Source organism: Phaseolus vulgaris, chromosome 3 (genome assembly GCF_000499845.2).
Source record: "Phaseolus vulgaris cultivar G19833 chromosome 3, P. vulgaris v2.0, whole genome shotgun sequence".
Taxonomy (NCBI): domain Eukaryota; kingdom Viridiplantae; phylum Streptophyta; class Magnoliopsida; order Fabales; family Fabaceae; genus Phaseolus; species Phaseolus vulgaris.
The window spans coordinates 179,821-203,074 of NC_023757.2; the positions used below are offsets into that span (position 1 = coordinate 179,821).

Sequence of the window (23,254 nt, forward strand, 5' to 3'; positions counted from 1 at the left end):
TACTCTGGAGTTTTACTTTTGGAAAGCAAAAGATCTATTACAGATTTCTTTTTTAAGAATGTGTTTTTCAATAACAAATTTGGAATTTTAGAAATTCATTGGTGGAGGTTCAAGCAATTCCTTGTATGGAACTGAAAGCAGTTCCTATTAAAGAAAGCTCTGAAAATTTTGCAAGTATTGATAAAAAAAAATGTAAAATAAACTTCAGAATTTACAAACACGTTCACAATTTTTATTAATTGAAACATGTTTTTCCTTAATTTGAAAAAGTGATTTTAACATTAGTAGAACACATTTAGATAGAAACGTGTGTTTAGGTTGGAATTGGAAAAGTAATTTTAACGTAATGTTTGAATTTAAACAGTGTTTATTGGCATCAACGCAATTAGAAAATATTTGTAAAATGTTACAATATATGTTTAATGAAAAAAAAAATCACAAAAACCAAAATAGTAGTGTTACAAAATTACTATTTAAAGTTAAAAGTTGTGTTATATAGTAGCCAATTAAGTTTTTCTCTTAGCATAAAACTTTTTTACATTATGATTATTATACTGTAATTTTTTGCTGTAAAATAATATAAAATAAGCTAAACATGAATCATCAAATAGACTAAGAAAAATTTAAGAAAGTTGAGATAAATCCTAAAAAAATAGTTATTAGGTTGTTGAAAAATACTTAGTAAAAAAAGATTTTTTTGACGCTAAGTTAGTAAAATATATTAATATATAAGTAAAGAATGAGAAAATTAACTCATGAATTAATTTAAAATTATAAACTTCTGGATTAGATTAAAATATTTAAAGATAAGTTTATATTTTTAATTTATTACCTATTCCGTATTATTTACATTATAAATAGTTTTCTCCAAATATTTTACATCCGAATCTCTGAATATCTCGAAGTTAGGTAACATAATTTGATGATAGAACTTCAAAGTGAACTATAATGTTACATTCATTAAACTTTATCAAATTTCTGAGATTATATCCAAATCCAAACACAATCATGTTACATTATCACAATTCATTATTGCTGCAAATTATTTAATTTAAATTATAGTTATATATGAAAGTCCAATATTCGACACATGTACATTATTTAAGAGACACATTATTATTTATTATTTAAGATGTACATTATTCAAGAGGTGAGTACGAAATTCTGTAAACTAAACTAATTTAATTGACAGAAAGAGCTTGTTTAAGTCTGTCACAATCAAGTAAGTAAGCAAAGCCATAAGCCAAGTTGTTAAGAGTAGCATCATGCAAGTCCACGCTTGAGGTAGCAGTAGCATCTGCAGAGAAGAAAACCCTAAATCCTCTAACAAACGCCTCACGCGCCGTCGTCTCACAGCACAGGTTGGTCATAACCCCCGCCACTATCACCTCCTCCACCCCCATCTCCACCAGCCTTTCCTCCAATCTTGTCTTCCTAAAACCACTGTAGTGCGTGTTTCAATAAATAATTTATCTAAACCATAACCTATGTAACAAATACATGTAAATTATAATAAAAATTTACATAATAAATTTAAGTTTTTAAAAAATTATGTATTTTTAATTTTTAAAATTATATTTTAACAAATATTTTTTTAACAGTACTACAATTATCAGAAATTGTATTAGTGTAGGTGGTCAATAAATTTAAGTTTTTAATAAATATTATGTATTTTAAAATTTTAAAATTATATTTTAATAAATAATTTTTTAACAGTACTATAATTATTAGAAATTGTATTAGTGTCGGTGGTCAGTCCTACAATTATCAGAAATTGTATCCGTGTCGATTATCTGTGTCGATGATCAATACGTGTGTCCAATACTGGCAATGAATCAACAATTCAAAATGCTTTTCTTGCGTATTCTTGATAAATCAGTGTTTATATATAGATGTAGGAAGATCTGTTTGGGAAGTAAGAAGTTCCCTTGACATCTCTTCATCTGTAAAGAATTGTCGATGTGAAAACACAGAGACAAAAGGCTGATATTTGAATAGGAAAAAGAGTGGATCCGCGGGGTCCCAAATGAATTGGCTTATTCGAAAAAAGCCCTGTTCTTTGGAAGATCTATCTCGTGATACCACAGATATCATTTAAGCCATGTTCTTTGAAAGATCTATCTCGTGATACCACGGATATCATTTAAGCCTGTTCTTTGGAAGATCTATCTTGTGACACCACGGATATCATTTAAGAAACATGTCCAAACCTTATTTTCACTTAAACAAATTAAATAAAGATAATCTTTTTAAAATACTTACTAAAACAAAAAAAAAAGCTTATTATTCATTATTTACTTAAAATATAATTAGACATTAAACTTATTTATAAGAGAATAAAGTTAAAAGGAAAAAAAAATTAAAAAAAGTAATTAACTTTTTTATTAGATATTTAATGGATTAATTAGAATAAACTAATAAAAATTATAAGATAAATTGAGATGGATGGGTACCTGTAGGTGTTCTTTTCCACCACCACATCCCCTTCCTCTCTCTCCAAACCCTCCATGAGATGGGACTCCCACGCGCCGTCCATTATGAGGTCGCCGGGCCACCACTCCTCCAGCATGTTGCGGTGCTCGCCGGGCTTGTGGCAGTGGCGCGTGAAGATGACGGGGATGGAGGCGCGTCGGCAGAGGCTAATGGTGGTGTTGAGGTTAGAAATAATTGGGGTGGCGATGGAGGAAAAGTGGTTTTGCACGTCGATGACTAAGAGAACACATGATTTTGGATTTGGGTTTCGCCTTCTCGTCTCGTATTTCGTGTAGGGTTTCTCAGAAGATGTCATTTTTTCCTCTTTCGAGAGACAATGAACAAAGTTCCAATCTCTTCTTAGTTTGAAAATGGTTTTTTAAAATTCACATTTTTATATTAAATTTCTCTAAGTTTCAACTTTTTTTTTAAATAAAATTCATCCTTCTTCTATGATTGAACTAATAAATATTAAATTAAAAATAAAACACTACTTTTTTATTTCTAAAAACCGCAAAAGTATTAGGCGACAATGATTGCTACAGACACCGATACTGATATAACATACGAACACGTAAAATTTTTAAAATGTAAGACACAAAGATACAAATTTATATATTATATAATTATGAATTATATAAATTGATAATAAAGATTTATGTTAACAAGTATGTTTTAGATTATTTTTTAGAGTAAAAATATGTTTTTCATGACTGATTCACGATGATTTGTTTCTTATTTTTATAATCATAATAACAATTTATAAAATAAAATTTGAATTTTTAGAAAATACATATTTTTAAAATTGTGTTAGAACTGTATTAAAATTGTCATAAATCTAACCAATACTGTTTGAATTGAACATTTTTCTACATTTAAGAGAAGTGTCTGAAGTTCGTTACTGCAATATGAGTGGGAGTCAATTTGCAAGTTCAAATAATAATAAAAATATTTGTTTTTTTTATATTAATAACAAAATATTATATTTTCTAACACATTCAAGTTAAAAATATATAAAAGTAGTCAATAAGTTTTTTTTTTTGATAAAAATACAATTAAAAATATTTAAATTTATATGAGACTTGAAAATATCCAAACCCTAATCCATTAATCATATACTATAATAACAAGAATCACTTTTAACTCTTGATATTTTAAAACAATATTAAAATTAATTTAAAAATAAAGTATGTTAAGTGAGATAATGGTAAGAGAATTTTAGAAAATGAAATCTTAAAATATCTAACTCATGTTCAAACATATCTTGCATCCTTTTCAAGAAAAAGTTACTTGAGAAGGCAAAATATCTTGCATGGTTGGTTGTGATGGGCCATGTTGTTATATGGCAGAAGCAAAGGTTTGAAACTGTACCATATGATACGATGATGTCTTATCCTCTTTCCTTACCTTGTTCTTCTTATACTCATTCTTCCATCAACACCAACATCAACATGAACATGAACATGGCCACTGCTTCATCTGCATCTCTATGTCTTCCTTCCCACATCATCAAAAAGCCACTGGGATTTCAACCTTCAAGCCTCCAGAACAAGTCTTTCTCCAAGTCTAATGCATCCACCTCCACCCTCACATGCAAGGCATCATCATCATCATCATCTTCTGTGATAGACTTTGACTTGTATGAGCTTCTGGGCATAGACAGCTCGTGTGATCAGTCAGAGGTGAAAGGGGCATATCGGTCTCTGCAGAAGCGTTGCCACCCTGATATTGCTGGCCCTGCTGGTCATGACATGGCCATCATACTTAATGAAGCTTATGCCATTCTCTCTGACCCAAATGCACGCTTTGCCTATGATAAGGTTTTTTCTCTTCTACATCTCCTAAGACTTGCTTTTTGCTATATCTTGCTTATCTATACAAATTTAGCTATATCGTTTTTTTTTATAAAAATATTATACATCACTATAACTTGACATCTTATCTCAGCTAGACTATACCTCAAATAACAACAATTTTGTTGAGATTAATATATTGTGTCAATAAATCAAGTTGATCCATCTTGTACAATTGAGTCCAGGTTTGGATTCACAAATTGTCATGTCGAAATTTCAAACTAGCTTCAATTCCCTCAAATTCTAGGCCCTCTTCTTGAGGACATTCAACAGAACCAAACCTTTCTTTATTAATCTCATGTTGTGATGTGCCTTTCAACTCATCACTTGTGGTGCTTTGACTAATTGCTTTTTTCTTCTATCCAATTCAAGTTTTTGTTATAGTATAAATAAGTTTGTTCAGCTGTCAGTCTTTTATAACAGTCAGCTAGTTCTGTCTGTACATCAGCTTATATTAGCTAAATAATGTCAAGTGGTGGCAGTGCCTATGAATACATTTGTTGTACTCTTATTTTGTGTGTGTGAAATTAATAAAATCTCAGTTCATTTTCATTTCAGTTTGTCTAAGAAAGTTTTAGGAGCAGTTCTTCTAATGAGAGCCTTTAACTTGTAAAAGTTTCAGAATGTCAGCTTCTCTTAAGTTTGTAGTGTTTATAGACAATATAGAGGTGATCTTTTGAAAAAGCTAAGGTGCTTGTTGATTTTTACAACAATTATCATAGAAGTCGTAATTTTGATTGATTAATAGTTTAAGTCCAAAGAAATTAAACTCTTAAGGTTGTTGGTTGATCTTAACTTACACCAGAAATTTGACTCATTTTGTCTGGTGTTTTTTCCTTTGAAGTGTTTGATTAGTCTTTAAGCACCACAAATTTGGGCTCAGTGCATTTTCTAGTCTTTGATTACAAAATAGCCTTTGGGTCATGAGATGGATTCACTGCTTGCTTAATGGGACAAAGAAAAACAGATAATCATGAAATTTTGCTTCTGAACTGGGAGAATGTTTCAGTGGATCCATGTTTTTGGATAGTGTTTCAATTTGTTTGAGTTGGTTGTTTATGCAAGAAAGTGTTCATGTGGTGCAGGAGCAAGCAAAGAGTTCAGAATTCAAAGGGTTCACTGGCAGACCCATATACTCAGTTTGGCGTGGGTCAGAAAGTGAGCAGAGGGCAATATTTGTTGATGAGATCAAATGTGTTGGCTGCCTAAAATGTGCACTGTTAGCTGAAAAGACTTTTGCTGTTGAATCAGTTTATGGAAGAGCAAGGGTTGTTGCTCAGTGGGCTGATTCCCCACAAAAAATTGATGCGGCAATAGAATCTTGTCCTGTCAATTGCATTTCGTAAGTCTGCATATAACATTCTATATTTGGCTTCATATTTTGGGAATCACTGGAAATCAGAGGACCAAGATGAGAATCATGAGTTTTTCTTAATTGTTTCTTGTCAAATACCTTACTTGTTGTGATTTACATTGTACAATGTTCTTGATACTTAGAATAGGGTGGTAGAGCCATATTTTGTGGTAAATTGTTGCACACTTTCAGGCACACTATCTTAATAGTAATCTTCTCCTCATTTAATGTTGTGACTGTGTGATGAAACTAGCATCATCACTGTGGTGAATTCATGTAGTCAATATCAGTTAGTAGGAAAAGACTTTTGTTGTTTTGTTTTGTTGTTAATGTCATCACTTCTACTCTGGCAATGGAAGGCCCCTTTTCAGTTCTCTCCTGCAATTTTGATACTTCTAAACTAATTAGTAGAAGCACTAAAGTGTTTCTAGTGACTTTGTTTGTTGAGTTGCAAAGAACATCATAGGATTGAGAGACAATCCTTGTTCCAAAATGAGTGATTAGAAGAGGGGTTAGCAAATTAGTTGATGGTTTGTACTAGAATTTGGGCTTATGTTACTGATGTCTAGAATTTTAAACTTAAACACTAATATGAAAAGTATTTTGGTCAGGAGTTTTTAAATCATGATTCTCCCTTTTCCATTTTACTTATGATTCTTCTGCTTTTGAACAAACTAGGGTTGTTGAGAGGTCCAACCTTGCAGCTTTGGAGTTCTTGATGTCCAAGCAACCACGAGGCAACGTAAGAGTAGGAGCAGCTCACACAGCAGGTGCTCGTGTTGCTAACATATTTGTAGATGTGGAGAAGTTTCAGAGTAGATTTCAGGAAAAAGCTTCTAAGTCTTCTAAGGTTAGCTTGAAATGCAATGGGGAAGCAAGAATGAACATAACAAAATTGTCTTCATTGTGCTAAAACTTCCATGCTTGCATTCCTTACTCAATATTCATTCTCCACTTCATGCATTAACTAGACTGCATTTCTCACAGGAAACAAACCTCCAAAAAGAATCAAGAATGTCAGCAATTCAAGCAATAAGATCAATTTCCAATTGGTTATACTGGCAATCCCCTGGTAGCAGCTCATCAAAATCTGAAAAAAGCATGACAAGAGTTGTATATAAATTGCCTGAACCTGATATGGGGAAGCTCAGAGATGCAGCTGCAAGGAAGAAAGTCAGAGAAAGCACAAGAACCAAACATCAAGCCCCATTAAATTGCATTCATCCAGAGGATTATTGGACTCCTTCAACTCATGTTCTTCCTTCATCAACCACAACTACTCCAACACCTGAGAAGCCTTCAATTACTACAAAAGGACAGAAAAACACAAAGGAAAGTGATCATGAACTATATGAGAATCAAAATAGCCCTATTAGATGGGGACTACCAATGGTTACTGCATTGACTGCACTGGTTACAGTTCAAGTACAACACACAGTTGGGTCAACACATGAGTTGCAAGAACATGTGGGTGGTTCTCTTGCTCTGGATATTGTTAATAGCTCTTGGTTGCAGTGCATGCTGGCAGCAGCTACATGGTATATAATTGGAATGGCAATTACAGAACTTCTGGCCTTAATTGGAAATAAAAATAGATAGAACTAGTACAAATTAGGTGCTTTAAAGTTTGAAGTTTAGTAGCAAAGATATAGATACAAGTAATAAAGTGTAAGGTATATAAAATTACTCATGAATCACAGTAGATTATGTATAACAACTTCTCCATTAAGAATTTCATATTTTATCATTTCCACTCTCAGTTTCTTCTTCTTCTAAACCTAAACCCTAAACTCTCAGACTTGTTGGGATTCAATATTAATCACTTTCGTGCAGCTTTGCCTCCACAGTGACTTTGTTCACTTTCCTTAAGTATGGACAACCAATATTTTGGTGAACGTTTATAAACCATATTTTTTTCTTATATTTTGGATATCAGAGTGTGAAAAGTTCAAACAAATATGTTATGTCGGACATACGTATCAGACACTATATTTATATAACATTAGTAGGACACCTGACAATTTTAACATGAATTTAACACAAAGAGAAATATATTAATTTTCTAAAATTTAAATTTATTGTATAACCTTTTTTAAAATGATGTTTTGATTATTCTTGAAATTGTATATAAATTTTGACATAATAGTTTTAAAAATAAATAAATATAATAACAAGTAAATTTATAATTAAATAATATAAAAAATATTAAAAATTGTAATAGTTATATAAAATTGTGGAATTACCTAAAAAAATAAAAGAATGATGTTTCTGAGTTGAGGAAAAGTTTCTCTTTGACACTAAAAACAAAATCACATGCATTTGACAATCACTCCTCAGTTAGTTACGCCCCAACCTACACACTTTGTCGTCGACTGCGCCTCGCCGTGTCGCTGCAGCCACCTGCGAGTTGTGCCACCGCCGCCGTCGCCTGGTTCGTCCTTTTGCGGCTGTCCCGTCGTCCACCCATCGTGGTTCGTCCTCTTTATTTTATTTTATTTTTCTGTTTGCCCTTGGAGTTTTGCTTTGATATTTTTTTTTAATTTTTATTTGAATTTGAATTTGTATGTTTGTCTTTTATTTATTTTTTTCATTGCAATTGATTTTTATTGGTGATGCTTCCGCCATAACGGCTTGCAGTATCTGTTGATTACTTTCACCTTCTACTGTATTTGAATTGGTGATTGCCACATAATGATTTTGTATATCATGAGATTAGAATTGGACGCTTAACCTAGATTTTCATAGCTCGAGCCTTAGTGTTCTGAAGAGAAATCATATATTAGATTTCTCATAAAATTTGTTTGTAGTAGAGAGGTTGGGTGCATGGGATTTCACCTCGGGAAATCATTAGCTAGGCTCAAGGGCACTGTACATTGCCAGCAGTTTACACTCTTAGCTTTTTTCCTATTGTATAGAACCATTATTGAGTTTGAAATTTCTTGAGCAGCAACCTCACTAACACTATTCCCTTGAGCATCTTTATAAGAAGAGGGATGCACCCACATTCACAAAAGAAGAAATCCAAATTATCAACATCAGTGTAATCATATTAGTTGTACCTTCTGAACTGCTTCACATGCAAAGTTTAGATGTCAGTGTTATTCGATTCATGAGTTTTGCATATATTATTAGGGAAATTATCAATTTGGTTTGTTATCTTTTGGGTTAAATCTGGTGTAGTCCCTTATCTTTTTAAAAGTTTCATTTAGTCTTTTGTGTTTCTAAAAGGAGCCAAAATGGTCCTTCTCTCAGTTTAACATACCCGTAAAATAACCCACTCACAGAATATTTATTCAACTGCTAATGCTTGTTAGTACGTGAGCTAGAAATTGCAAAACAAAAATAGGATTCCGAGATGTAGGTATTTAATTCCATCCAACAGTCATCCCAGTGGTTGAACTTCCCACTCTGACCTTGAGGACTGCCAGGTAATGATAGTGAGCCCAATGAAACACCCCAAGATGAACACAAAACAGCAGGAGAATAGGCCAAAAGAAAAATTGGAAAGCCCATTTGCTATAGAGTTGCATATAATGGATCTGTGGTGTTGTTGTGAGCACTATCTGTTATAATTTGAGGTGTGAATGAAATTCCTTTAGCCTAATCTTAACTCTTTCTATTTAGCTTACCCTTGTTTTCTATTAGTCTGTCTATTAGTGAGCATACAGAAAATGGCAATTGCGCCCGCACAAATTCCTACTAGCTTTGGCCATGAGTTGAGGGCTTGTCTTCGTTGCCGCCTTGTCAAAACATACGATCAGGTTTATTACCATTTTAACATTTTTTGTTGCCTTTTTGTTTTGCTTTTATTTGTTTACACTTTCTGCTTTGTTTCACAGTTCCGAGAGTCAGGCTGTGAGAACTGCCAATTCTTTAAGATGGAAGAAGATCATGAGCGTGTTGTTGAATGCACTACTCCTAATTTTAATGGGTTAGTTGGTGTCAATTGTTCTTGGTTACAATTTTTTTCTATCAGTACTCATTTTGATTTTCTTCTTCCATTTAATTATACAACAGGATCATTTCAGTTATGGATCCCTCTCGCAGCTGGGCTGCCCGATGGTTGCGCATTGGTATGTTCATTCATCTCTTGTTGCGATGATCATAATTTTTCCTTGCCCTTATCTTCCAGTTTTCTTTTTCTTTAGAATAAAATATATTTTTGGCCCTCTATCTTTTTACTAAGATTGTTTTGATCCTTTGACTTTTTAAAAGATTCATTTTGCTCCTTGTATATCTTAATTTTGGGTTAATGTCTTCTGGAAACAGTAATCACTTTTGATTTTGGGGACCAATTTTGAACTATTTTTTTTACTGATTCATAAAAATATTTTACTTGAGATTCAATTACATGGAATCTTTGGAAACCAATTAAGGTTTGAATCCGAAGGGGAATAAACAAGGTGAAAACCTGGTGAAAAAATGTAATTTTCATATTCTTTTAAAAGAAAAAAATGGATCTTTTAAAAGATAAATAACCAAAACCAATTTTAATGAAAAGATAAGGGATGAAAAAACATTTTGGCCCTTCTTTAGCAGCATTCTGATGAGATGGGAATAGTAATTTAATATGCATCATTACATTTTTCCTTTTGATTAAGTTTTTCACCCTTTTCACATTCTTTAACTTTATAATCAAATTTTCAAGATCTAAGACATAATTTCAGAACTCATGAAGCTGTGTGAACTTGAATTTGAATAAGATGAAATATAATGATGGATGGTGTTCTGTACTTTGTTTGCTTGCTTGCTACTACTACTTTTGTTGTTTGTTAATGTGTTTATATACGTTAGATTGGATTATGATAAGCAGCACAAAGATTAAAGGTAAAAGAAAAAACACCGTAGAGATCTGATAATGTGTTTATTTGGTTATTTTGTTAAATTTCATTCCAAGGAATCAGCTAAATTATATGCCAAGAAAAGTGACAATAACTTGTAAAGAGAAAAACAGAATGAATGTTTTTTTGTAGACTAAATTTTTATCTACATTGAAAACTTGTGTTGCTGTAAAGTTATAAAATTTGGTTCTCCTTGAATATGTTGCAGCCAAATTCGCTCCTGGTGTTTATACTCTAGCTGTCTCTGAGGCACTTCCAGAAGAGATGCAGGTTGGTATATTACTATTTGTATGATGCAGAATTAGATTGCATAATACATTTGTAGTTCCAACTAAAATGAATGCTCATGGATAAAAGATAACAAATAAAAAAATGAATCAATTGCAAACCCATAATTAAACTTAAATTGTAGACTTGCAACCTATAAGTCTTAATGAAACTTGCAAATCACCGTGTTATGCATAAGGTTGAGTGTGAAACTTCAAAAATAAGCTCTAAAGAGCTTATTTTTTTGAAACTCTTCTCCATGATGTTTATAGGCTCAAGTAACTTCTATAGAAGCCATTACAAAAACTTCATGTGTCATATTTTCATTCCAATGGGGAATAATCATACACAACTTCAAAATTTACTTACAATGGTTGTTAGCTGCAAAAGCATCAATTTATAGACTATTTGTCTGTGGTAGCACTCCCAAAATTGAAATGCAATACCACTCCTGTCAGGGCCAGGATGCACAACGCAATCTGTTAGCATTTTATCGTGCTTTTGGCTAATCAATAGTCACACACAATCATGCTAAAGCAATGATTCATTACTGAAAATGATGAACTAAGTTGCTTACTCAAACTTGCTCTCCAACCAGCAAGAATCACTATATAGACTTCATCATTTGAACTGGTTGGAAATAGTTTGTTACGTCTCCACCATGCATTTCTTGCTAGGGGTTTCATCTCAACCATATTTTAACTCTACCTTTATTGTGCCTTCTACCTCTAGTGTACATTGTGGCGATTTATACCAACTTTGTTGGTGTACCAGTTAAAAGTTTCATGTGTACTTACTTATAGGACCTGTATTCGATTCCTAAGGAACAAAAATATTAATAATATAATATATGCGATTGAATGCTTTGTTTGTTGAAAATCTCTTTTTTTAAGCCAAAAATATTAGAAAAGAAGCTCTGAATTTGTGGGTTGGGTTATGTACAACACAGTTTCCTGGGGAGTTCTTATAATGTCTAGTTTCTAGATAGAGGCCATTTAAGTAATGAATTGCTTGTTACATTATTATGGAATGATAAGTTTATTTATATAATATTTATCTATTTATTTAATTGCAGGCTATATGCGAGGACGAGCGTGTGCAATATATCCCCCCAAAACGTTTGTGAAACATGTTAACTTTGGTATGACATCCCTTAACACAGATAGAGACCATGTTTGAATTTTCTTAGTGAGTTTTGTATGAATTCTGAGCACAATGACTTGATTTTCTTTTAATGATACTGAAAAAAGTGGAGATATATATTGGAATTAAAAGGGTATTAAATAGAAAACAAAAATCCAAGTAATTAAAAAATCCAAGCAATTTTTCTTCCAAATTACCAAAGTTAGTTTTGAAATAAAAATACAATTTAAAAAGATTGTATAGTAGGTGCTGAATGTTTACACAAGTGTTATGTATGAACTAATTTTTTTTTGTAATTTTTAAAAAATATTATGTTTTTATTTTATAATTTATCTATTTTCGAAATAAATAAAAAAAATCTACCTCATAATTTGGGGGAAGAATAGCAACATTTTGGTGCTTTTGCCTTAGAATCTCTGTAGAAATACTATTGAATCTGTATATAAATACTATTAGCACTATCGACGAATCATACTAAATTTAACCATTTAAAGAAATCATAATTCTCTATATTTATTATTATTGGTAATAACGAGTCTTTTGGTATAAAAAAAGTTGTTCTCAAACTATGTGTTATAACTATCTAAATAAGTTTTTTATTATTTGTTCTGTTATATTCAATCTAGTAGAGAGCCTCGTGCTGTGCATGGATTCAATTGTTTTGAAACTTTATATTTTTTTTCTAAATTTTCAACAATTAATATTAATATTCTCACATATTGATAATACATGAAAACATAAAATATCAGTGTAGTGTGTCTAGAATAATCCTCCTCTTACTCTTTGTGATCATCCTTTATTTTTAGAGTTCTTCATCAAAATAATATTTAAAAAATAACAATCATATCTTTTATTTTTAAAAAATATCACAACAGATTTAAATAATAATAATAATAATATCTTTCATCATCCTCGATTTATTAGTCTATAAGAAAAAAAAATCACTTGAATAAAAAAATACTTATTAATCAATATTTCATTAGTTTTTTTTCTTCTAATAATCAAAAATAAATTTGTGTAAGATTAAGGGTAGGAGTTGATTTGCGATTGTTTATTATAATAGAAAATCATTTTTAATAAGTAATAAGTTTTATAAAAAATTAAGGTTATGATTCTCTTCGGATTTTAATTATTTTGAAAGTGTATAACAAGCATATAAAGAAAAAAGTTATTATTTAATAAAATAAAACTTAGATGATTTAGCTTTCTACACCTAACAGTTCAAGGACTGTTTCTTCCTGCACCTCTGTACCTTCTTCTCTCATTTTCATAAATTTTCGAATTTCCTCTTCCTTTATAATATTTCAGATTACGTAATTCGAAAGTTATTTTTCAAATTTGTAATTAGCTTTCGGGTCCTTTATAATATTTCAGATTACGTAATTCGGAAGTTATTTTTCAAATTTGTAATTAGCTTTCGGATTACATAATCCAGAAGCCATTTTTCATATGCATGATTACTTTTTGGATTACATAATTCAGAAGTCTTATTTAGCTTCTGGATTATATAATCTGAAAGTCTGTTTTCAAATGAGTTTTTGGATTACATAATCCGGAAACTACTGATGACACAAGAAGGATAAAAATATATTTTCATGTTATGTATGGACAGAAGAAGATATGGAGGTGTAAGAAGAAACAATCCAGTTCAAGCCCAATGCACCCAATGCAATGTAAAACTCTTGCGTTGCTTCCGAACGCTGAAAGCGAATTTCAGTTAGGGTTTCAAGAAAGAGAAGGAGAAGAAGATGTCGTATCTGTTGCCTCACTTGCACTCAGGCTGGGCTGTTGATCAAGCAATCCTCGCTGAAGAAGAGCGTCTTGTGATTATCCGATTCGGCCATGATTGGGACGAAACTTGTATGCAGGTAATTTCAATTTCATATCGTGAATTTTGAGTTTCATGCTGTAAATAATGAATTCCTTATTGTGAATGGTGAATTTCAAATCGATTAAACTGCATATCGTGAACCGTGCTGGTTTTGATTTGAATTGCAATTTTTTGTGATGAAATTGGGAGAATAGATGGACGAAGTGTTGGCGTCAGTAGCAGAGACTCTGAAGAACTTCGCAGTGATATATCTGGTGGACATAACGGAGGTGCCGGATTTCAACACGATGTACGAGCTCTACGATCCTTCAACTGTTATGTTCTTCTTCAGGAACAAGCACATCATGATCGATCTGGGCACTGGCAACAACAACAAGATCAATTGGGCTCTCAAGGACAAGCAGGAGTTCATCGACATTGTCGAGACTGTTTACCGCGGCGCGAGGAAGGGTCGTGGTCTTGTCATCGCTCCCAAAGATTACTCCACCAAATACCGCTACTAAGCTCATCTTATTATGTATGTCGTTTTCAAGCAATGATAGTTCATTGCCCTCTTCAACTAGTCTACTTTTAAACACTTTTTTCCCATTATATTTATTATTATGCTGGTAATTGTAAACATTATTTGTGTTTTATAGTGTTTTTCAATAATGATTTAGTTTAGAAGTGAAGTCAAGTGGTATTTGGTTTACATCTTTGGATTTTGAAAACCAATCGAAACACAAAGCTAAACTACTTTTAGTAAGGGTACACTGTTTAGTTATGCACACGCCTTTGAGTCTTTTGGTGAAAACCTGCTTTATTTTTAGTCTTGGGGCCTGTGAATAATACAACAGCAATTGCAGTTTTGTCTTAGTTTTCTTACCACACAGTTTAGTGAGGAGTTGGGGTTTTGATAAAGTTCTTTAAAGTACTTATAATTTTTGGTTACTAGAAATGAATTGCTTGTTACATTATGGAATGATGAGTTTATTTATCTTTTTGCAGGCTTTATGCGAGGACGAGCATGTGCAATTTATCCCCCAAAAACATGTTAACTTTACTCACCACATTGAGTACATATTTATCAGAACTGATAGCACATGTGTGCTATTCTGAAAATTTGTTTTACTTATCATTTGATGAATTTGTTGTTCCTCTGTAAGACCACCTAAATCACCACAAGCGCCTAAAACGGTCACAAAAGTTCCAGTGTTGGGTTTTAACCCATCAGAAGCCAGCGTTTTGTTAAATACCTTCACTGCATGACATTCTTCACTTAGTCCAAGTAATGACATTCTTCACTTGGTCCAAGTAATGACATTCTTCACACGCATTTCATAAAACAGCTTCTCTGCATGATTTAACTCCCCATTCTGAATGAAACCACATTCCTAACAGGCATCTGATCAAAGAGTCCATGAAACCACATCCCTTTCCTTCATCTGATCAAAAAGCCTCTGTGCACCATCAACTTTCGGACACTGCACCAAAGTTTTAATGATTGTATTCCAAGAAACCACATTCTTCTCCGGCATTCTCCTGAACAAGTCCAAAGCCTGCTGTGTGAGGCCATTCCTTGCATACCCATCAATCATTGTGTCCCAAGACACAACATTCCTCAGCGGCATCTCATAAAACAACCTCTCAGCTTCCTTAACTTGGTCAAGCCTGATGTACCCTTTAATCATGGCTGTTCAAGTACCTACTTATCATTGTGGTGCACCAACCAATGCCCCTTTCAAGCATTTTATCGAACACTTTGCGTGCATCGTCGATTTTGCCATTCTCACAGAACATGAAGATTAAGAGATTGCAGCGCTTCATTTCCGAGTGAATAGCAACTGTGGATGTTAACCTGATAATAGTAACAACACCTTCACTGTGTGTAAACACATCAACAAAAACCCGTTAATGAAGCATGGATTTGGGCTTCGATTGCGGAGGTGAAGGAGAAAGACAACTTTTTCGTGATTAAGCTCGATGAGAAAAAATGAACAAAATTATTTTCTAGTTCTACACAGATATTGCTACCGAGATTTTCTTCAAATAAATTACTGTGAAAATTTCTCTTCTACTTTTTATATCAATTCTTACCCTTTTAAGAAAAGTAATATCAAATATATATATATATATATATATATATATATATATATATAATATTTTTTTGTTCTATTTTGGTCTGAAATTTTTACCAGACATTCGTCACTGTGTCTATTGCGCTTTGGCTGAGGTTTGAGCCCCAAATTCGTCTCACAAGATTGACAATAAATTTTTTATTCGTCAATGCCACGGTTGAAAGGAAGGTTCGTTTGTGTGCGAAACTGTTTGATTTTTTTCGTGGGTGAATACTCATCCGTTTGACCTGAAATTTGTCCCGTTTTGTCCCAAATTCAGTGGAGATTCTTGGGTGGAATTTCGGGAAAAAACTATTCTGGGAGAATTTTTCAGAAATTTTATGAAAACCAAGGCTATCCTCTACCGAAACTTGTGAAATTCTGACCTAATTTATGCAATTTCATTATGGGTCCGTATTGCGCTGAAAAAAAATCACACAAGCACTTTCGTGTATTGTTTGCACCCAGGCAAGAAGGCAGGTCCAAAACGAATCACAAAAAGAAGATGCGGGGAAGAAAGCCAGGACGTTTTGTTTTCGGAAAACCGGTTTTGTTCACTCTCGGTCTGGGACTTACTGCGCCTTACTCCTTGGGTATTTTGGTCTGAAATTTTTACCAGACATTCGTCACTGTGTCTTGAGTTTTGGCTGAGGTTTGAGCCCCAGATTCGTCCCACAGATTGGCAATAAATTTTTTATTCGTCACTGCCAGGGCTGAAAGGAAGGTTCGTTTGTGTGTGAAACTGTTTGATTTTTTCGTGGGTGAATACTCATCCGTTTGACCTGAAATTTGTCCCGTTTTGTCCCAAATTCAGTGGAGATTCTTGGGTGGAATTTCAGGAAAAAACATTCCGGAAGAATTTTTCAGAAATTTTGTAAAACCAAGGCTATCCTCTACCGAAACTTGTGAAATTCCGGCCTAATTTCTGCAATTTCATTCTGGGTCCGTATGCGCTGAAAAAAATTCACACAAGCACTTTCGTATGTTGTTTGCACCCAGGCAAGGAGGAACGTCCATAAACGAATCACAAAAAGAAGATACGGGGAAGAAAAGCCAGGACGTTTTGTTTTCGGAAAACCGGTTTTGTTCACTCTCGGTCTGGGACTTACTACGCCTTACTCCTTGGGTATTTTGGTCTGAAATTTTTACCAGACATTCGTCACTGTGTCTATTGAGTTTTGGCTGAGGTTTGAGCCCCAGATTCGTCCCACAGATTGGCAATAAATTTTTTATTCGTCACTGCCAGGGCTGAAAGGAAGGTTCGTTTGTGTGTGAAACTGTTTGATTCTTTTCGTGGGTGAATACTCATCCGTTTGACCTGAAATTTGTCCCGTTTTGTCCCAAATTCAGTGGAGATTCTTGGGTGGAATTTCAGGAAAAAACTATTCCGGAAGAATTTTTCAGAAATTTTGTAAAACCAAGGCTATCCTCTACCGAAACTTGTGAAATTCCGGCCTAATTTCTGCAATTTCATTCTGGGTCCGTATGCGCTGAAAAAAATTCACACAAGCACTTTCGTATGTGTTTGCACCCAGGCAAGGAGGACGTCCATAAACGAATCACAAAAGAAGATACGGGGAAGAAAAGCCAGGACGTTTTGTTTTCGGAAAACCGGTTTTGTTCACTCTCGGTCTGGGACTTACTCGCCTTACTCCTTGGGTATTTTGGTCTGAAATTTTTACCAGACATTCGTCACTGTGTCTATTGAGTTTTGGCTGAGGTTTGAGCCCCAGATTCGTCCCACAGATTGGCAATAAATTTTTTATTCGTCACTGCCAGGGCTGAAAGGAAGGTTCGTTTGTGTGTGAAACTGTTTGATTTTTTCGTGGGTGAATACTCATCCGTTTGACCTGAAATTTGTCCCGTTTTGTCCCAAATTCAGTGGAGATTCTTGGGTGGAATTTCAGGAAAAAACATTCCGGGAGAATTTTTCAGAAATTTTGTAAAACCAAGGCTATCCTCTACCGAAACTTGTGAAATTCCGGCCTAATTTCTGCAATTTCATTCTGGGTCCGTATGCGCTGAAAAAAATTCACACAAGCACTTTCGTATGTTGTTTGCACCCAGGCAAGGAGGCACGTCCATAAACGAATCACAAAAGAAGATACGGGGAAGAAAAGCCAGGACGTTTTGTTTTCGGAAAACCGGTTTTGTTCACTCTCGGTCTGGGACTTACTACGCCTTACTCCTTGGGTATTTTGGTCTGAAATTTTTACCAGACATTCGTCACTGTGTCTTTGAGTTTTGGCTGAGGTTTGAGCCCCAGATTCGTCCCACAGATTGGCAATAAATTTTTTATTCGTCACTGCCAGGGCTGAAAGGAAGGTTCGTTTGTGTGTGAAACTGTTTGATTTTTTCGTGGGTGAATACTCATCCGTTTGACCTGAAATTTGTCCGTTTTGTCCCAAATTCAGTGGAGATTCTTGGGTGGAATTTCAGGAAAAAACTATTCCGGAGAATTTTTCAGAAATTTTGTAAAACCAAGGCTATCCTCTACCGAAACTTGTGAAATTCCGGCCTAATTTCTGCAATTTCATTCTGGGTCCGTACTGCGCTGAAAAAAATTCACACAAGCACTTTCGTATGTTGTTTGCACCCAGGCAAGGAGGACGTCCATAAACGAATCACAAAAGAAGATACGGGGAAGAAAAGCCAGGACGTTTTGTTTTCGGAAAACCGGTTTTGTTCACTCTCGGTCTGGGACTTACTACGCCTTACTCCTTGGGTATTTTGGTCTGAAATTTTTACCAGACATTCGTCACTGTGTCTATTGAGTTTTGGCTGAGGTTTGAGCCCCAGATTCGTCCCACAGATTGGCAATAAATTTTTTATTCGTCACTGCCAGGGCTGAAAGGAAGGTTCGTTTGTGTGTGAAACTGTTTGATTTTTTCGTGGGTGAATACTCATCCGTTTGACCTGAAATTTGTCCGTTTTGTCCCAAATTCAGTGGAGATTCTTGGGTGGAATTTCAGGAAAAAACTATTCCGGAGAATTTTTCAGAAATTTTGTAAAACCAAGGCTATCCTCTACCGAAACTTGTGAAATTCCGGCCTAATTTCTGCAATTTCATTCTGGGTCCGTATGCGCTGAAAAAAATTCACACAAGCACTTTCGTATGTTGTTTGCACCCAGGCAAGGAGGAACGTCCATAAACGAATCACAAAAGAAGATACGGGGAAGAAAAGCCAGGACGTTTTGTTTTCGGAAAACCGGTTTTGTTCACTCTCGGTCTGGGACTTACTACGCCTTACTCCTTGGGTATTTTGGTCTGAAATTTTTACCAGACATTCGTCACTGTGTCTATTGAGTTTTGGCTGAGGTTTGAGCCCCAGATTCGTCCCACAGATTGGCAATAAATTTTTTATTCGTCACTGCCAGGGCTGAAAGGAAGGTTCGTTTGTGTGTGAAACTGTTTGATTTTTTCGTGGGTGAATACTCATCCGTTTGACCTGAAATTTGTCCCGTTTTGTCCCAAATTCAGTGGAGATTCTTGGGTGGAATTTCAGGAAAAAACTATTCCGGAGAATTTTTCAGAAATTTTGTAAAACCAAGGCTATCCTCTACCGAAACTTGTGAAATTCCGGCCTAATTTCTGCAATTTCATTCTGGGTCCGTACTGCGCTGAAAAAATTCACACAGCACTTTCGTATGTTGTTTGCACCCAGGCAAGGAGGCACGTCCATAAACGAATCACAAAAAGAAGATACGGGGAAGAAAAGCCAGGACGTTTTGTTTTCGGAAAACCGGTTTTGTTCACTCTCGGTCTGGGACTTACTCGCCTTACTCCTTGGGTATTTTGGTCTGAAATTTTTACCAGACATTCGTCACTGTGTCTATTGAGTTTTGGCTGAGGTTTGAGCCCCAGATTCGTCCCACAGATTGGCAATAAATTTTTTATTCGTCACTGCCAGGGCTGAAAGGAAGGTTCGTTTGTGTGTGAAACTGTTTGATTTTTTCGTGGGTGAATACTCATCCGTTTGACCTGAAATTTGTCGCGTTTTGTCCCAAATTCAGTGGAGATTCTTGGGTGGAATTTCAGGAAAAAACCATTCCGGAGAATTTTTCAGAAATTTTGTAAAACCAAGGCTATCCTCTACCGAAACTTGTGAAATTCCGGCCTAATTTCTGCAATTTCATTCTGGGTCCGTATGCGCTGAAAAAAATTCACACAAGCACTTTCGTATGTTGTTTGCACCCAGGCAAGGAGGCACGTCCATAAACGAATCACAAAAGAAGATACGGGGAAGAAAAGCCAGGACGTTTTGTTTTCGGAAAACCGGTTTTGTTCACTCTCGGTCTGGGACTTACTACGCCTTACTCCTTGGGTATTTTGGTCTGAAATTTTTACCAGACATTCGTCACTGTGTCTATTGAGTTTTGGCTGAGGTTTGAGCCCCAGATTCGTCCCACAGATTGGCAATAAATTTTTTATTCGTCACTGCCAGGGCTGAAAGGAAGGTTCGTTTGTGTGTGAAACTGTTTGATTTTTTCGTGGGTGAATACTCATCCGTTTGACCTGAAATTTGTCGCGTTTTGTCCCAAATTCAGTGGAGATTCTTGGGTGGAATTTCAGGAAAAAACTATTCCGGAGAATTTTTCAGAAATTTTGTAAAACCAAGGCTATCCTCTACCGAAACTTGTGAAATTCCGGCCTAATTTCTGCAATTTCATTCTGGGTCCGTATGCGCTGAAAAAAATTCACACAAGCACTTTCGTATGTTGTTTGCACCCAGGCAAGGAGGCACGTCCATAAACGAATCACAAAAGAAGATACGGGGAAGAAAAGCCAGGACGTTTTGTTTTCGGAAAACCGGTTTTGTTCACTCTCGGTCTGGGACTTACTGCGCCTTACTCCTTGGGTATTTTGGTCTGAAATTTTTACCAGACATTCGTCACTGTGTCTATTGAGTTTTGGCTGAGGTTTGAGCCCCAGATTCGTCCCACAGATTGGCAATAAATTTTTTATTCGTCACTGCCAGGGCTGAAAGGAAGGTTCGTTTGTGTGTGAAACTGTTTGATTTTTTTCGTGGGTGAATACTCATCCGTTTGACCTGAAATTTGTCGCGTTTTGTCCCAAATTCAGTGGAGATTCTTGGGTGGAATTTCAGGAAAAAACTATTCCGGGAGAATTTTTCAGAAATTTTGTGAAAACCAAGGCTATCCTCTACCGAAACTTGTGAAATTCCGGCCTAATTTCTGCAATTTCATTCTGGGTCCGTATGCGCTGAAAAAAATTCACACAAGCACTTTCGTATGTTGTTTGCACCCAGGCAAGGAGGCACGTCCATAAACGAATCACAAAAGAAGATACGGGGAAGAAAAGCCAGGACGTTTTGTTTTCGGAAAACCGGTTTTGTTCACTCTCGGTCTGGGACTTACTCGCCTTACTCCTTGGGTATTTTGGTCTGAAATTTTTACCAGACATTCGTCACTGTGTCTATTGAGTTTTGGCTGAGGTTTGAGCCCCAGATTCGTCCCACAGATTGGCAATAAATTTTTTATTCGTCACTGCCAGGGCTGAAAGGAAGGTTCGTTTGTGTGTGAAACTGTTTGATTTTTTCGTGGGTGAATACTCATCCGTTTGACCTGAAATTGTCGCGTTTTGTCCCAAATTCAGTGGAGATTCTTGGGTGGAATTTCAGGAAAAAACTATTCCGGGAAGAATTTTTCAGAAATTTTGTAAAACCAAGGCTATCCTCTACCGAAACTTGTGAAATTCCGGCCTAATTTCTGCAATTTCATTCTGGGTCCGTATGCGCTGAAAAAATTCACACAAGCACTTTCGTATGTTGTTTGCACCCAGGCAAGGAGGCACGTCCATAAACGAATCACAAAAGAAGATACGGGGAAGAAAAGCCAGGACGTTTTGTTTTCGGAAAACCGGTTTTGTTCACTCTCGGTCTGGGACTTACTACGCCTTACTCCTTGGGTATTTTGGTCTGAAATTTTTACCAGACATTCGTCACTGTGTCTATTGAGTTTTGGCTGAGGTTTGAGCCCCAGATTCGTCCCACAGATTGGCAATAAATTTTTTATTCGTCACTGCCAGGGCTGAAAGGAAGGTTCGTTTGTGTGTGAAACTGTTTGATTTTTTCGTGGGTGAATACTCATCCGTTTGACCTGAAATTTGTCCGTTTTGTCCCAAATTCAGTGGAGATTCTTGGGTGGAATTTCAGGAAAAAACTATTCCGGAAGAATTTTTCAGAAATTTTGTGCAAACCAAGGCTATCCTCTACCGAAACTTGTGAAATTCCGGCCTAATTTCTGCAATTTCATTCTGGGTCCGTATGCGCTGAAAAAAATTCACACAGCACTTTCGTATGTTGTTTGCACCCAGGCAAGGAGGACGTCCATAAACGAATCACAAAAGAAGATACGGGGAAGAAAAGCCAGGACGTTTTGTTTTCGGAAAACCGGTTTTGTTCACTCTCGGTCTGGGACTTACTACGCCTTACTCCTTGGGTATTTTGGTCTGAAATTTTTACCAGACATTCGTCACTGTGTCTATTGAGTTTTGGCTGAGGTTTGAGCCCCAGATTCGTCCCACAAGATTGGCAATAAATTTTTTATTCGTCACTGCCAGGGCTGAAAGGAAGGTTCGTTTGTGTGTGAAACTGTTTGATTTTTTCGTGGGTGAATACTCATCCGTTTGACCTGAAATTTGTCCGTTTTGTCCCAAATTCAGTGGAGATTCTTGGGTGGAATTTCAGGAAAAAACTATTCCGGGAGAATTTTTCAGAAATTTTGTGAAAACCAAGGCTATCCTCTACCGAAACTTGTGAAATTCCGGCCTAATTTCTGCAATTTCATTCTGGGTCCGTATGCGCTGAAAAAAATTCACACAAGCACTTTCGTATGTTGTTTGCACCCAGGCAAGGAGGCACGTCCATAAACGAATCACAAAAAGAAGATACGGGGAAGAAAAGCCAGGACGTTTTGTTTTCGGAAAACCGGTTTTGTTCACTCTCGGTCTGGGACTTACTACGCCTTACTCCTTGGGTATTTTGGTCTGAAATTTTTACCAGACATTCGTCACTGTGTCTATTGAGTTTTGGCTGAGGTTTGAGCCCCAGATTCGTCCCACAAGATTGGCAATAAATTTTTTATTCGTCACTGCCAGGGCTGAAAGGAAGGTTCGTTTGTGTGTGAAACTGTTTGATTTTTTTCGTGGGTGAATACTCATCCGTTTGACCTGAAATTTGTCGCGTTTTGTCCCAAATTCAGTGGAGATTCTTGGGTGGAATTTCAGGAAAAAACTATTCCGGAAGAATTTTTCAGAAATTTTGTAAAACCAAGGCTATCCTCTACCGAAACTTGTGAAATTCCGGCCTAATTTCTGCAATTTCATTCTGGGTCCGTATGCGCTGAAAAAAATTCACACAAGCACTTTCGTATGT

At 35.4% G+C, this 23,254-nt stretch overlaps 4 protein-coding genes across 6 annotated transcripts; 3 read left to right on the plus strand and 1 right to left on the minus strand.

Moving 5' to 3' along the window:
- Positions 1 to 939: 939 nt before the first annotated feature.
- Positions 940 to 2,868, minus strand: LOC137806019 (nicotinamidase 2-like). The gene is made up of 2 exons (XM_068605895.1): positions 2,454 to 2,868; positions 940 to 1,443 (listed from the first exon to the last, which is right to left on the minus strand). The coding sequence occupies exons 1-2, from the start codon at positions 2,786 to 2,788 to the stop codon at positions 1,182 to 1,184; spliced, it is 597 nt and encodes a 198-aa protein (XP_068461996.1). The 5' UTR covers positions 2,789 to 2,868; the 3' UTR covers positions 940 to 1,181.
- An 861-nt stretch (positions 2,869 to 3,729) lies between these two features.
- On the plus strand, positions 3,730 to 7,438 carry LOC137806020 (chaperone protein dnaJ C76, chloroplastic). Its single transcript, XM_068605896.1, has 4 exons — positions 3,730 to 4,292; positions 5,411 to 5,667; positions 6,358 to 6,529; positions 6,667 to 7,438. Exons 1-4 carry the CDS (start codon positions 3,798 to 3,800, stop codon positions 7,276 to 7,278), a joined length of 1,536 nt encoding a protein of 511 aa, XP_068461997.1. The 5' UTR covers positions 3,730 to 3,797; the 3' UTR covers positions 7,279 to 7,438.
- A 514-nt stretch (positions 7,439 to 7,952) lies between these two features.
- On the plus strand, positions 7,953 to 12,061 carry LOC137806023 (transcription elongation factor SPT4 homolog 2). 3 transcript variants are annotated; one of them, XM_068605899.1, is made up of 6 exons: positions 7,953 to 8,150; positions 9,325 to 9,440; positions 9,519 to 9,610; positions 9,697 to 9,752; positions 10,729 to 10,790; positions 11,863 to 12,061. In XM_068605899.1, the coding sequence occupies exons 2-6, from the start codon at positions 9,351 to 9,353 to the stop codon at positions 11,911 to 11,913; spliced, it is 351 nt and encodes a 116-aa protein (XP_068462000.1). In that variant the 5' UTR covers positions 7,953 to 8,150; positions 9,325 to 9,350; the 3' UTR covers positions 11,914 to 12,061. The 3 variants fall into 3 exon arrangements, with proteins under 3 accessions (XP_068462000.1, XP_068462002.1, XP_068462001.1); XM_068605901.1 differs by having other exon boundaries at positions 7,979 to 8,150; positions 9,337 to 9,440; XM_068605900.1 differs by having other exon boundaries at positions 7,979 to 8,147.
- Positions 12,062 to 13,537: 1,476 nt separating this feature from the next.
- On the plus strand, positions 13,538 to 14,976 carry LOC137806025 (thioredoxin-like protein YLS8). The gene is made up of 3 exons (XM_068605902.1): positions 13,538 to 13,798; positions 13,956 to 14,278; positions 14,749 to 14,976. Exons 1-2 carry the CDS (start codon positions 13,679 to 13,681, stop codon positions 14,262 to 14,264), a joined length of 429 nt encoding a protein of 142 aa, XP_068462003.1. The 5' UTR covers positions 13,538 to 13,678; the 3' UTR covers positions 14,265 to 14,278; positions 14,749 to 14,976.
- Positions 14,977 to 23,254: the final 8,278 nt, after the last annotated feature.